The following is a 15,309-nucleotide window of genomic DNA, read 5'->3' on the forward strand; positions in this document are numbered from 1 at the left end:
CCCGCCGATTGGCTCCTGGGCGCGTCACTCCCGGCCCGCCCGCCCGCTGATTGGCGGCGGCGCGGGGGGGCGGGCGCAGGCCCGGCGGGCAGGAGGGCGCCATGGCGGCCGTGGCCCAGTGCGTGCGGGGCGCGCTGCGCCCGCGACTCCCCCTGCACTCGCTGCTCAGCGCCGCCATCAGGTGAGGGGCGATCGCGCCGCAGCGCCCGCCCGGCACCGGGCACCGGGCACCTGGGACGGGGACTGGGCCGCGCTCAGCGCCGAGCCGCGAGGAGAGCGAGGCCCGGCCTTGCCGCGCAGCCGCTGGGGCCGCCCTACATTCCCCACCGCTTTCACTGCCTTCTTATGCTCTCCACCGGGAGGGCGGCCCTGCCCTGCGGGGAGTATGAGGGGCTTCAGGCACGGGATCGCGGGCCGGGTATCCGAGCCCGTGTGTCAGCGCGGGCTGATCCGGGGTCGCTTTGCTCGGGCGGCTGAGCTCGCAAAGCCTGAGAAACGTCACGAGGGGATAAACAGTCATAATTTATGCGGGCAGGCCCGGGATGTTTGCGGCGGGGCAGGCACCGCTCCGCTGCTCCCCAGCGGTCCGCGGCCCAGCCCTGCTCTGCTCTCCGTTTGTTTTCTGGGAAGCTGTTGCAGGCGATTGCATCACGGAACTTCTTCCTGATAGAGCACTGCGCTGTAAACGAGATCATATTCCCCTTAAAAGTGTTGTGACTCTATAAACTGAATGTAATGGACATTTACAAGCTGATATCTTGCAGGAGTTATTTTTTCCTATAGTTTAAATGGCCAGAGGTCTGTTGCTTTTTATGGAGGGTTCTGCACAGTTTTCACAGGCCTAGGATTGTTGTGTTAATTTGTGCTTTGATGTGAGAATTTTGTAGACACTGATGTGTCAGATGAAACGTCCAGTGTGTCTAGAAAATGCTAATATATTACAAAATAACCAGCTGATTAACGTTGTCCATGTTTTTGCCTTAGAACTTCTCCACGACTCCTTTGTGCAGCAACACAACAGAAAAATACTGGCCAGAACTTGGAGGAGGACCAGAGTCAGAGCCAAAATGAGCAGAAGGCTGAAACCAGCTCTGCTGAAAAACTCTTAGCTGAAGAAAAGGCTAAACTGGAAGAACAACTAAAGGAAGTCACTGTAAGTGTCTCTGGGTTATCGGTTGCACACCTTACAAACTGTGTGCCCAGAGGCCTTCACTGCGGGTTCTCAGTGCACAGTCTGGATACAGTTGTGTGACTCCTGTTTAGTTGTTGAATAAAACCTACAATTTGACCATTTCTTTATCCCTAAGAGTAGACGTACTGCAAGACTTGAGGTGCATCCCTGGTCCAAAATTAAAGTTTTGGATGGTTTCATTCCAGTTTCTAAATGGAATTGGACCCTCTCCAGCCTTGAAATTTGTTACTGAGTTTCGCATAGGTTTTGCTCAGTGGAGAAGTAGTTTTTAGAGGTCATGAAAGGGTTTGAGTGTGTCTCTGGTATGTGCATTTGTGTGTGCTAAGAGATGGTTTTCTGGAAACAGCTGCCAGCTTTTCAAAGGTCAGAATTAATGATGCTTATACAATATTTTTATACAGTAGTGTACTTGTGCCATACTTAGCAAGTTTTAAACCTGTTTGTTGGAGACAGACATGAGGCTGAAGGGTCACATCCCCTCTGTCTGGCCTCATGTGTCTTGCATTCTTTCCCTTGTACAACTGCAGCCCACCATGGAGTTCTGGATTTGGTGGTGAAGCACTCAACCTGAATTTTTATTTTATTAATTTTATTGAATTTCAGTCTTAGTACATCTGCTGGCCATATTGCTGGGAACAGACCAAAACTTGACCTGAGCAACAGAGGAGTTAGACTTCATTAGTTTGTAAAGGTTGGAAAAACTGGAGGGCACTCTGGTGTGTAGGAGAGGGAAGAGATGGTTTGAGAGTCATGGCTAGGTTGACTCTCGTTTGCTATAGTGTCAAAGTACCTCATGACTCAGGAAGGCTTTCTGTGAGCACACAGCAGAAACCTTGGGTTTATAAAACTTGATAGATGCATAGAGTGAAAAATGTCTTCCAGCTAATCTGTTGTCAAATACTGAAAGTCTGGAAAACCATCTTGTTTCCTTTACCTCGTTTCTTTCTGCTCTAAAGCAAAGCAAACATCTGTCCTGGTAGGAAGGATGCTGTGATAATTGGCATGTGTTGTCTTCAGATTACTCTAGATAGTGGGTTTAGGCTATGAAACTGTTTAAAATGCTGCTTTATTCTGAATATGCTAGTTTGAATTATTGTCACCTTCCCAATTAGCAGGAATAAAATCTCTTCTGTCACTGTTTTTTATTTCTCTAGGACAAGTACAAGCGTGCCTTGGCAGATGCAGAAAACGTGAGGCAAAGAAGCCAGAAACTAGTAGAAGAGGCAAAGTTATACGGTCAGTGGAGGCTCCTGTTGTGTTTACTCAATGAGACCTGGGAAATGCAAAGCCTGGAAAAATTAATCTGAGTGGTCTGCAGTACTGACAGGTTGTACTTCCCAGTGATTCTGAGTACTTGGTTAAAAGTTGCGTTTGAGGCAGAGAGGTTTGAACAGTTCCTCACTTTGCATCAGAATTGTGACCATCTCCCCAGCCAGAGGCAAGACTTAAACTGCTGGAGTCAACAGCTTTTGGGGACATTTGCTTTAAATTTGGTATCTGCTTTCCTACAGTGTGTACTGCACTAGTAGATTTTTCTTTTAGTAAGGTTTGCAGCTTGAAGTTTGCTGTTTTCACTCACTTTGGTGAACAGGAGCATGGAATACTGCCTTTCCTTCTGGTTTGGTTTTTTTTTCATTCTTGGTATTTATTTTGGATTTGGTTTTTTGGGGGGGTTATTTTTTTTTTTTAGCCTTTTCTATTTGAGTAACTGTTGTGTTGAAGGCCACAGCTTTCAAATAGAAGTAATACATTTAGATGGGTGGATTCTTTTCTGTAGTAGGGATGCACAGTCAGACTATGAGGAATGCTAGAAGCACCCTTTAAGAGCCAGGCTACTAATATCTGATTTAGCTTTTTGATATTTCAAACACAAATCTGTAAAACAGAAATTGTATGCAAATGCTGCAGCAGAATAATGCTGTTTCATCCTGGTGTTTGACTGCCACTCTGACTTGAAAATGAGTTGGTCTTTTTCACCACACACTGTACCACAGCTGTATAGTTTAATTCTGAATACAGAAGTTCTAATTTCTGAATAACAGGGTCTTCAGTTAGTGTGTACTGTAACAAAGAGTATGTATTATTTTTGTACCCTTTTCATGGATGTTTGAATGCTTCATCCTGAAGTTGATTTGCAATAAGTGTGGTTTCACTAATGTGCTACTTAGTGCAGAGGGACTTTGAGTCAGGTCTGAGCTCCAAGATGCTACAATATAAATAAATATTGAAATAAAATTTATCTTGAAAACTAAATTACATATCATCTGTAAATTTTACTGTTTGTACATGACTGCTTCTTCTGTTGAAGTAAGAGAAACTCATTTCTGAGACTTGCATAAATTCAGAGTTGCAGTCACAGATATTTGCAAATACAACTTAGGCAATAAAAAAACCCAGCCAAACCACCCTCTGAAGAGTTTGGTTATTTGGTTTGATCCAGATCACTAGGCAGCTGGTTTATCTGTGTTTGGGGTACTTCAGCCCTAACCACAGCTTTAGTTTTAAAACTGTGGTTGTTTTGTCCATATTTTTGGAACTACTTGGACACTTAGTTACTGTTCTTCCAAGAGCTCGAGTCTCTATGGAGTTGTGCAGTTATTAAAGTGACCCTTTCCTGAGAACTAGCAGATCCCTATAGAACTTGCAAGGTGCTTCCACAGTTCTGGGGTTTTTTTGTTTAAATCAAAGACTTGTCCTCTGGTAATGCTCATATCACTTCTTGGTAAGGAAAAAACCCATCCAAAAATGTGAACTAGAATTAAAAAGACTGTATGGGTTAAAAAAGGGTAACTAAAACCCAAACCACAATCCAGCTGTTTGTTCTTTGTTTAACTCTATGTAGAAATGTGTTATTGAATTGTGTTGATTGTTCTTGATTACTAGATACACTTTGCCTTAAGTGAAATCAGTTCAGATTCTCTTAGTGTGAGCCAGAGAACATTTTCAGAACAGGGACTGTCATTAGCTTTGGAATTGCTCAGTCTTTGCAAAGCACAGCTGCTGACTCTGTAAAATTGGTTTATAGTGGGAGGGAGAGGTGGGAGTTCTTTTCATTCAAGGAGGAATCCCTGTTCATCTCTTGGACTCCTCATCAGTCTGACCACATCCTTTGTCTTCTGCAAATATTTTTGTCACATCAGATTAAAGGGTAGGAATAGGTCAACATAATGCTTTAAACTTCAGGTGAATCCCAAGATGAGAGAGACGTGAGGAAATTACATGAAGCCATCCTTTGGTAACTTTGGTTGGAGTTTTAACTGTTCATGTTAGGTCATTAGCATAGCTTTAGCTCTTTTGGAATAACTTTTTTTTCCCATAGAAGTAGAGGAGATGATGTGGATATCTATATCAGTATCTGTAACAGTTGTATACAGACATCCGAAATTGGAAAGGATGTTTTACCCCAAATAGTTAGAGTATCACATATCATCTTAAAAATCTAAAGGAGCACAGATTATTGCTGTAGGTTTTGGGGTTGTGGGGTTTTTTAACTCTTCTTTCTGTCAGTGGACTAATCCCATTCCCTTCTCTTTTACATATTTTTAGGGATCCAGAGCTTCTGTAAGGACTTACTAGAAGTTGCAGACATATTGGAGAAAGCAACAGAAAGCGTTCCAAAGGAAGAAATTAAGGATGATAATCCTCACTTGAAGAGCTTATATGAAGGTCTTGTTATGACAGAAGTACAGATTCAGAAAGTGTTTAAAAAACATGGCCTGCTCAGACTGGATCCTGTCGGAGCCAAGTTCGATCCCTATGAACACGAAGCGTTGTTCCATACTCCCATGGAAGGGAAGGAGCCTGGCACTATTGCATTAGTATCCAAGATTGGCTATAAGCTGCACGGGCGTACTCTGCGGCCTGCCTTGGTGGGTGTTGTGAAAGACCCTTAGCTGCTCAATCTGAGAATTTAAAATGCCATACAACTATTAAACAGCTGGATGGTTTTTGTCTCACACCATGCTTTCCTTGTTCCTCTGCTCCCAGAGAGGTTTAACTGAGTTGGTTGAGGTCTCCCAGTGAAAATGAAACAACTGATGGAATTCTCCTGCTTAGTGGCCTTCAACATCACTGTTCCATAAGCTCTTCTTTGGTGTAAAAGAGCCATTAAGCCCTCTAAGCTTTAGATTAGCTTTTTACCATTGCTCCTGAAGGTGCATTAAATTGAAAAGAATGAAACATGAGAATTTTGCAGTCTCATGTTTATCACTGTGTGTAGACTGAAAATCCAGATAGTGGTTCAGACATTTCCTTTGGTTTTGTACAATCTCATTGCAGAAGTGGGTGAAGTAGTACCAATAACCTGCTTTCTGCAAGCACCCATCAGCTTCTACACACTGATGTGATAAATGCCATGTTTTCCCTATTCAGAAATAATCTCTCTCAACAACTGAAATTGAAACCTTTGTGAATTCCGACCTGTAAATAAATGACAATGGAGATTAGTTACCTTTTGTAATTGTTCAACCCTTTTGTCCTCTACTAACATTGACTCAAGGAAACCATCTAATACTTGTATGGCATTGAAGAACCAATAGAATTTATCCTATCTCTGGATTTTTAATTTAATATTGTATAAATTGGTTTAAACAATTTTGATAGTCTTGTAACTTCTAGCTTTGCAATCAGTTTGTTATGCAAACTGTAGTTACAACCCTGCTGAGAGCCAGAACACTCAAAGGAGCTGAGATGGGTATATGATTTCTTTCACACATAAATTGCATGTGAGTGGCTCAAACAAAAATGTGAACTCAGTTTCATTTTCGTTATTTCCTACATTCACTCAGCTTGGATCTTAGGTTGCACCAGAACTTTTCCCATATGCAGTTCTTGCCACGTCTAACTCCAGCTGCTGCTCCCAGTCCTGCAGAATCAGGCTAAAATACAATATGTGATTAACTGAATGTTTTGTTCTACATCTGTCTGGTCACCTGGATAGGAGTGGGTAGAACTTGGCAAATTACACAACTGACAAAGCATCCGTCCTCTTGTATCCTCAAAGCCCGTATGTTTCACACACAAGACAGACACTTCAAACTTAGGGAAGTTATTAGGACCTGGTAAACAGTAAGTACTTCTGAATTTTTTACCATGTTTCTGGTTATTTTGGATTAAGGAGCTTCTTACCTTAAGGTCAAGTATTGATTACTTTTTTTTGGTTCAGATGCAGAGTTGCCAACAGCTTTTTGAACTCTAGACCTACTCACAGTGAGAAGTGATTACTTGTTCCTTAAGACTTTTTTTTGCAGTATTGGTTTGCCTCATGGGAATCAGACAGTTAACTAGGAACAACCCAAGTGCATACAACTGTTTGGAAGGTAGTCGTGTTGAAGGATTCATTCTTTCTTTCTCAACTCTAAGAAAGAAAATCCATGCTTTGACTGGGCAGAGGAGGGAGAGTAATTTTTTGGGATGTGTGCAGACAACTACAATGTTAGTTTCTTAGAACTAATCAAGTACAGGGATAAAAATGCAAAAATGGAATGTAAAAATTCAGGGAAAAAAAGGGATTCCAGACACTTAAGTTGAATTTGGAAGTAACTTCCCTCCTTCTGGGTTTTAAGAGTGCACTGTAGCTGTGTGAAGTAGGATTGTGTACTTTGATCAGGACCCATTCTAAACTGATGCCATAAAGGGACCAGGATCAATTTTATATACCTTTTAAGAACTGTCATGTGTTGTTTTGTCCCCTCCCAACCCCTCTGGATCTAAACTAAATGTAATAATAACTTCCTTAGTATAGAACTTTTTCAATAGGGCATTAAAACAAAGGGACAGCTCCTTCCCTAGTGAAGATTTTTTTTTTTTAATGAGCTTCCCAGTGCATCAACAAACTCATTTTTGGACTACATTACTTCATTCAGGGTGTTCTTAAGCATGAATTCCTGTTAAATGTTCAGCCCAAGATTCATCTTTGAAGCTGATAATTGAGTATCTCATTTAAGTGATATCTTCCCTGGCCTGCCCTCAGAGAGGCTTCAGCACAGAGCACCTTAGTCTGTACAGAGAGCTCCAACCACCTGTGCACTCTGCCATACCACAGGAAGGAGCACTGAAGAAATCAAAGAACTGAGGGAAGTGTTCTAAAATTTTAGCAGCCAACAAAGCTACCACCAGTACTATCTATTCCATAAATACTACTTTTCCACCCATCACTGTTCAGCTACACTGCATCTCCATTTGTCATTGCAAAGACTTAAGCCATTTTCCTCACTGCAAAAGCTGCGTTACTGTTAAATCAGTCATGGGAAGAAATTTTAATACAAGTTTATTTAGCAATACACAATGCAAAAATGTAGTAAAATGCTGTGTGCACAACATCAGTTGGGTTTGACGTGATTTCAGCACAGGCATTTGTGTCTGGCACAGCTACACCAGCACAATTCCAGTGAGTGCAACATTCCCTTTAAGGAAGAAAGAAGCTGATGAGCTGAACATGCTCACTCAGTGCCTTCCTTCACAGTATTTAATGTGTCATCACATGAGCCAGTGGGGCACATGCAAAAACATTCTGTGAGAAGAGAGTAAACAGAAAGGCTCCCGAAGAAGTCTGTTTCAGTTACAGAGAAATGGGATGCAGTGGCTGCACAAGAGAATAATGGCAGAGTGCTTAGTTTGTGTGATTTACAAAGCAGTTTGTGGTCAAAGACTCGTGCAAACCCACTGACACTTGTTAAGCTTGCTGGGCCTGCCATGGAACACGGGGCAGGAGTGGCTGCAGCCAGAACGGTGCAGCAAGGCAAGCACTGTGCTGGGCAGTGCACCCAGGATGGAGTCAGGGCTCCTCCAACACATCCCTGGGACTGCACAGACTTATTGTGGCCTCTGACCAGAGCAGAAGGTCAGTATTTTGAACAGCTTAGAGAGTGTTGCTTTTTCACAGGTTTACATCAATGCTGTTAAGACAGATACTATTCATTAGTAATAACTTTAATTAGAAAAGTCAAGAGCATTAAGCATATAAAACACCTTGTCATTAGCAACATGAAGGCTGGGTTATTTGTACAGTACAGGAAGCACTTCCAGATCAACACAAGATAGAAGAGCTCTTTGACATATTTTTCCTCAGCCCCTTCACCATAGAAGAGAAGCAGCATAGCTCTAGTAAATTGCTGGATTAACATTAACTGCATCTCAACTTAAAAACAATCAAACAGAAAACCAGCAGCTCATAACAAAGGAATGCTTAGACTAAATCAGTTCCATGTGAAATATGGAACAGCAGCATCCTCTAGTGCAAGTCACCTTTAAAACTAAAAGCATAGCTGACAATGAGACACTGCTTCTATGGAAGCCCTTTCCAAGGGACTAGTATTTGCTAAAGCAAACATTTACCACCTTGAATTTGCTTGCAAGTACAAAATAAATATTGATATCCATATTTCATACATTAAAAATACTTTATTTTACATTCATTTTGATGTTCAATAAGTTACGTCTAGCACCAAAGAAACATTTTGGAGGGGTTGAGGAATTAATTAAGCTACCAAGTGTAAATGCAGAATTCATTTCAACATTTTAATGACTCTGGTGCCTAGATTTTTTTCCTAAGTTATTGTTCAGGTGGGCTTGACGCTATTGCTTCAGTTAGACTTAGATGTGCCAAAACAGTGTAGAAATATGAAAATCACAGATCTGAAGAAAAAAAAATCCCAGAAGAACCAACAACAAAACAATTCTCCTAAATTCCCAGCTACATGCAGAGTTGAGGCTTCACAACACCATGTTATGGCAGTTGGGTAACAAGTTGAGGAAGAACCAAATTGCATAACTAGAATAATGGAAAGAAAGGCTGAGCTTCCTTCCCACAGGAGTAGGGCAGAGAAAATAACCAGGGGTTTACACCTCATGAACTTGTGTGCTGCTTGTATGTGCATTTAGGGTGGAAGTGCTTCCTAAAGCTGCTCAGCACACTGTAGTTAGCTCCACTGCTGCCAAGGAGAGACAGTTTGGTCTCAAGGAGGCCACAACAAACCACTTACGGAGAAGCCAAACGAAGTATTACATCCAAGAGGACATAGCCCTTAACTTTTTTTGAAGGGACATAATATCATAAGCTCAAAAGAAAAGGCACTAGAGTTTTGGTTTTTTTCTTCCTTAGAAATGCTGGCTTTGTAATTGTACCCCTTTTATTCTAAACTCACTGGTAACACTATTTTGGTAATGCTGGATGTATTAACTGAAATCCAGTTCCGATCAGAATACCTCTGCCAAACTGCAGAATTAATACTGTTTCAAGATTTTGTGATATCCTCACCGACTACAGCCCAAAGCATCAAAGCAAGATGACCTTTCCAGTGCTTGCACTCATTTTGAAGCCAGTCAGATTCCAAGTTTTGGCACACCTACACTCCAGAAGATCCACCCAGCTGGTCTCCAGTCACAGCTTCCAGCTCCAGACACGACCAGCAGAGAGGCTCAGGCACAAGTAACACTGTGCCATCTTCCACATGTGGCAACCACCAGTTTTTATTCATTTGGTTAAATACCAGCACAGGAATTTAAGGATGAAATGAGCACAAAAATCCTTTCATAGTCCTCCTTCAACATCTTTCCCTTAATCAGTAGATCTTACTAGAACAGTACTGTGGATCTGGCATTTCTGTCACCTGCTGTGTTACACCCCAGCTGGTGCCCAGCTCCAGCATGGCTCCAGGCTGGAGCTGTCAGAGCTGGGATGAGTTCCCTCTCAAGGTGCACTGTCCTGCCTGTCAGTAATTTCAGTTTCAACGTGTGTAGGCCTGTATGTTTCAAGGTACGTGCAACTAGAACCCTGTAGTAGCTGGATTGACCATTCCATACTTTAAGAACACAGCTGTGCATTTTGACATGATCTTCATCACTTCTTTCGTTTTTAAAGACCAACCTCAGTGATCATGCCCCATTTGGAATGTCTCTCCCTTTCCCTGACCTTCCCAGCTAAAGTCAGGAGGCAGCTACACCTCCTCAGCCCATATGAGCTCAGCAGTTACAGATCCCAAAGGAGGAGCAGGCTCCCCCAACAAGAGAAAACAGTGCTTTTGCTGCCTGAGGCTCCCAAGTGCTGCAGGACCACTGGCTGCTTATTGTCCTCAGCCCCATTTCTGGCCCAAATCAGGGACCCCCACCATAGCATTGACTCCTCTGGAACACAGCACCACAGCTCCTGGGTATTCCTGAAACTACAGTATCAATCAGGTCACATCAAAGCTTCAGAGGGGTCTATTTCAGGAAAAACTCAAGCCAAAACGATGCCCAGATTAGCTGGGTGTGAAAGGAGCTCCTCAAGAACCTCCTCCACAAGTCTCTGAAGCCTCTCACCTGCCACATTTCCTTCCACTCCCTGCTGTACTCTCGACAGGAACTCTCACCCTGCTGCCCCTGTGCCTTGGCTGTAGTTGCCAAGAAGAACGTTCCAAAAGCTTAGCAATGGTCACAAAAGTCCCTTCTCACCCTGCTCCCGAGCTCAGGACTTTTGCAAGCTTCACTTTGCTGCCAGCACTATGCCAAAAAAAAAACAAAGGATGAAGAAAGTTCCCAGCAAATGAAACTATCTCCTACCTTCAAAGAAAAGCAAGGATTACACTGATACTCATTTATCCAACAGTATGGACTAAAGCAACTACTCTGGGACTACTGGACTTGAGTAAGTTCACATGAAAACATCTGTTCTAAGAATGTACCAAAAGCAGTGAAATCCAATGTAGAAGTTTCACAATTGAGTGTTTTCCATGATCCAAAGAAAAGTCTATTTGAACCACCATGGATCATGATGAGTGGGGGGTTTATGTATTTGCTTTTTCTGGTTTTAAGTGACATGTTTCCTGTATCTTTGAGGAGGGAAGGAAAAAATAACGGAGTCTTTGAGGCTGTAATGGGCCTCTGCTGTGTTTTCTCAGATAGCTGAGTTTCATGAAGCATCCCTGGATATCCAACCACTTTCTGTGAGAAAGTTTAAAATCCTTTTCTTCAGTACCTTATCTAAGTAACTGGGAAGGCGACTCTTTGAAGGAATTCCTTGTCTTTTTTGGAGATGGTCTTTAATGATAATAGTTTTTACAGTCAGATAACGTGCAGGACTCAAGTTTAGAGAGCTGCAGAGCACCTTTTCCCTGTCCGATAAGAGTTCAAAGCCAGGCAGGTTTTCAATGGCAGCAAATTCACCTTCTTTACCCTCCTCCTTCCCTCTCTTGGAACTAGCTATGTTTTTGTTCTCCTTCCTCTTTTCCCGTTTGTGCCTGGCTGCCTCGTACTCTGCCGACTCTTCCATTTTGGTGATCCCATTCCGCCGATACCGCTGCAGCTCCCGAATCTTGGCTCGGAGTATCCTCTCCTTGTGCATGTTCTCAAAGAAGTCTTCAAACTCCTTACAAGACATGAACTGGTACAACGGCCTCAGTTTCAGCCTCAACTCCTTCTCTTCCTTTGTGATCTTCCGTTTGGGAGTTTTCTCCTTGTCCTTTTTGTCCTTCCCCAGGAAGGCCGGCACCAAGTTATAGTCCCGCGCGATGTTCTTCCGCCGCTGCCTCTCCTTGAGTTTCCTGACGTACATGTCCACGTGAGCCCTTTTTAGCTCTATCTCCACATCGTCGTCGTCGTAGTTCACCGAGAGGCCGCTGATCAGAGTCTCGGCGTCCTGGTCGTACTCGATCTCGTAGTCGTCCCGGAGCGGCATGTACCCCAACTGCTGCTGCTCCGCCACCGAGATGTCCAGCGGCGGCAGCGGCGTGGTCAGGCTGGGGGACAGCGGGCCGCCACTGGGACACGTGTGGTCCGTCACTCTGTTTGGAATGGTGTCAGGGATGCAGGCTTTCCCCAGGTTGCCGTGGATATACATGCTCACGTAGTGTTCCATCACCTCCTGAGGTGTCCGGGATGCTCCCACGTGAGCAGCCATGTCCTCCTAAACGGAAAGAAAGGAGGAGTGATAAAACGATTCCCATCACATCTCCAGCATAATGAGCACTCAGGTAGGAACACAACTTTCTCCCTGCTCCTCCAAAGACAAGTGCCAGTGCCTAAACTTCTCTAGTGACGTTCTGACACCGTCTGTGTTTCCATCAGATCCATGTTTTCAGGTCCAGGTGAGCATTTGCAAGTGCCTGGGGGTGGATAAGCCATGAAAACAGCACCAGGAACACAAGACACTGGATCCACACAGTGACTCCTGAGCATCCACCACACTCTCAGAAAGCAGCTTACCATCAGCAGGAAGCTTCCCAAGTCCCAAGGAGCACCAACAGCACTACGCAGCTTGGGGTTTGTTCATTTATATCACAGTGCTGAGGTGCTTTTAGAGCAATGTGGAAATAAAGACAGACAATGTTTACAAGTGAGAACGACAGTATTTACTCTTTTCTAGTTATTTAGGAAATAGGCAAGCTGCAATGATCATACACTTTAAGGTTTTAAAAAAGTCTTTATATTTCATGAAACAAAACATAATCAAGTAACAATTAATGAATCAAATGAATCAAACAGTCAGTGGAGGACACTGAGGGTGACTGGGGCACTGGAGTGTCTCTTTTTGGAGGAAAGGCTGAGGGAGCTGGGCCTGTTAAGCCTCGAGAAGATACGACTGAGAGGGGATCTCATCAATATATACAAATATCTGAAGGGAGGGTGTCAAGAGGATGGTCCAGGCTCTGCTCAGTGGTGCTGAGCAATAGGACAAGAGGCAACGGACAGAAACTGATGCACAGGAAGTTCCACCTGAGCACGAGGAAGAACTTCCTTACTGTGCAGTGACTGGAACAGATTGCCCAGAGAGGGTGTGAAGTCTCCCTCGCTAGAGGTATTCAAGAACTGTCTGGATGGAATCCTGTGCTATGTGCTCTGGGATGAGGTTGGACGAGACGGCCCTCTGTGGTCCCTTCCAGGCTCACCCATTCTGTTACTCTGAAATGATGCTGCTTCCTCACTGCTGGTGTTCGCAGCCCGGGCTGAGCACAGGGCAGGTGCGCAGCCCGTCCGCAGCCGGGACACCCTGACGGCACAAGCCGAGCAGCGATCAGAGGGGGCTCCAAAGTCTGTGACACGGGCGGGCCGGGGGAGACAAACGCAGACCTTGGGGCAGCGGCAGGTCCGAGCCGGGTGCGCCTCGGGGACCGCCCGGAGCCACCGACAGAGGGGCTGCCCGGGGTCCTGTCAGTGCCGCCCGCCCGCGGGGGACCTCGCCCCGCACCCTTCGCCCCTTACCCAGTTCCCGAAGCCGAACTGCTCGATGGCGTCCAGCAGCAGCTGCTCCTCGCGGCTGCTCCAGCCGCCCTCGGCCTCGGCGCCCCAGAGGGTGAAGCGGCCGCCGTCCACCAGCTGGTATCCGTGCCATCGGCGGTGCGGGCCGATCTCGGCGCCCGCCGAGAAGCAGTCGGGGCAGAGCTCGATGTCGGCGCACTCGGTGCAGCGGAAGCGCAGGGGGCTCACCTCGGCCAGGCAGTACACGCAGTACTTCTTCCCCAGCTCCGCCATCTTACCCCGCCCGCGCGCGCGCGCAGCCCCGCCCCCCGCGGCACGACGGCCAATGGCAGCGCACCCGGAAGGAGGTGCCACGCTGAACTTCGGCCAATGGGGACAGAGGGCCCCGGCGCGGGGCGTGTCAGAGCGAGTGAGGGGCCGCGATTGGCCGAGCGGGGCCCGTGCACCTTCCCCGCGGCCAATGGGAGAGGCGACCCCGAGCGAACCCGCCGCGGATTGGTCGCCCGGGGAGAGGGGGCGGCGTTGCCCGGCAACAGGGGAAGCGGCGGGGGCGGGGCCGCTAAGGTTCCCTCGGAGAAAGCGGAGACCTTTAGTCCCGTTTGCGTGCCCGGGGCTGGGATCAAAGGCACAGATTTACGGGTTCAGCGGCTGCGGAACTCACAGGAGAGAAGCCAAATCCCAGGGGTAAAGAAGTCCTTTCATTTTCCAGCACAGGCTGGAATTGCACCCCTGTGGGACCAGGACTCCTGAGCTGTGTTTGAGCTGCTGGTTCCGGCTTCAAAATGAGGTGTGTGTGCATTTAAACAAAGCACACAAATCTCTGACTGCACATATATAGGGATAAAGGGCAGATAAACTGACATAAAGACAGGTGGGAACGGCTCACACCTTCCTCTTTTAAATCGCCTCTGAATTAGGTTTTCTGAATTGCCTGAAAATTTGAGTGACAAAACAAAGTTATTACCCTATTGAACGTTTAAAACTTGTTCTTTTCTCATAGTGAGAGACTATATCAGTAATTTCATACTCCTCCTGCAGTAGTGCCTGATGTTCTCCTGAGGTCTTGCACCTCTGCAGAACTATTGCACAAGCACAGAGGAGCAGTGCAGGCTCTTGTTCTGCAGATGACTGAGATACTTTATATCTTTGGCAGCTCAAACACTCAACTCATGAAGGGATATGACACAACTAATATTCAAAAACTTTTCACAAAGTAGCAGTAGATCTGTCTCTGTGGTGGTTGCTGGACAGTAAAAGGAGAGAAGTGTAACGCAAGCCACCTCTCTTTAAAAAAAAAAAACACATGAAAATCTGTACCTTTTATCTTAAGTCCTGTTAACGAAGTGAGCTCCTCTGCTGACAGAGAGACTGTTGCACAAGTTCAGAAGCCTCCTGGTGCTCCGTGATGTTTTCATAAATCACTTCGGATGATCAGTGGCCATCTCTCCTTTTTTACAGATTCCTGCCAGGAAAATTCTTACGCTTCTTGTTGCTTTTGGGTTAAGACACACAAACCTTCCTTTAACTTGGTAAATACTATTAAGCAACAAAGGTAAATAGATAAAGGAAGGGGAAGCAGGGGAAATGAATCTCAGGTGCTTTTCACTGCTGCACGTTTGACATTTGGAGAAGGCAAGAAGGGTGCAGGCAAGGTTGATGGTGTAATTCTCTGAACTGAGTGTTTCTACTGAAACAAATACTCCCAAGACATTGTTTAACTTCACACACCTGCCTCCAGGACTTTTTCTCTCAGCCCTGAGCTGCAACAACCCTCTGCTACCCTAGCCTTCCAAAGCACCCTGAGGATGAAGATCAAAGATTCCTTCATTTTCCTCCTGTAAATACAGGAAGACATTCCATTAGGACGCAGTAGAGACAAATGTCTTTTTAGTTCCTAATCTCATGTGCTGGCATGGAGGAAAATACTTCCCTTCACACAGACT

The 15,309-nt window shown here is 45.2% G+C and overlaps 2 protein-coding genes across 2 annotated transcripts; one reads left to right on the plus strand and one right to left on the minus strand.

The window, feature by feature from the left end:
- Positions 1-67: 67 nt before the first annotated feature.
- GRPEL1 (GrpE like 1, mitochondrial) lies at positions 68-5,943 on the plus strand. Its single transcript, XM_032685811.1, has 4 exons — positions 68-181; positions 985-1,153; positions 2,347-2,428; positions 4,739-5,943. Exons 1-4 carry the CDS (start codon positions 102-104, stop codon positions 5,083-5,085), a joined length of 678 nt encoding a protein of 225 aa, XP_032541702.1. The 5' UTR covers positions 68-101; the 3' UTR covers positions 5,086-5,943.
- Positions 5,944-7,443: 1,500 nt separating this feature from the next.
- On the minus strand, positions 7,444-13,669 carry TADA2B (transcriptional adaptor 2B). Its single transcript, XM_032685810.1, has 2 exons — positions 13,370-13,669; positions 7,444-12,074 (listed from the first exon to the last, which is right to left on the minus strand). Exons 1-2 carry the CDS (start codon positions 13,637-13,639, stop codon positions 11,082-11,084), a joined length of 1,263 nt encoding a protein of 420 aa, XP_032541701.1. The 5' UTR covers positions 13,640-13,669; the 3' UTR covers positions 7,444-11,081.
- Positions 13,670-15,309: the final 1,640 nt, after the last annotated feature.

Source organism: Chiroxiphia lanceolata, chromosome 4 (genome assembly GCF_009829145.1).
Source record: "Chiroxiphia lanceolata isolate bChiLan1 chromosome 4, bChiLan1.pri, whole genome shotgun sequence".
Lineage (NCBI taxonomy): Eukaryota > Metazoa > Chordata > Aves > Passeriformes > Pipridae > Chiroxiphia > Chiroxiphia lanceolata.

Coding starts and splice junctions, on each gene's coding strand:
- GRPEL1 (XM_032685811.1), top strand. CDS start 102: ATGGCGGCCGTGGCCCAGTGCGTGCGGGGCGCGCTGCGCCCGCGACTC. Junction 182..984: donor CTGCTCAGCGCCGCCATCAG/GTGAGGGGCGAT, acceptor TTTTTGCCTTAG/AACTTCTCCACGACTCCTTT. Junction 2,429..4,738: donor AGAAGAGGCAAAGTTATACG/GTCAGTGGAGGC, acceptor ACATATTTTTAG/GGATCCAGAGCTTCTGTAAG.
- TADA2B (XM_032685810.1), bottom strand. CDS start 13,639: ATGGCGGAGCTGGGGAAGAAGTACTGCGTGTACTGCCTGGCCGAGGTG. Junction 12,075..13,369: donor AGTTCGGCTTCGGGAACTGG/GTAAGGGGCGAA, acceptor CTTTCCGTTTAG/GAGGACATGGCTGCTCACGT.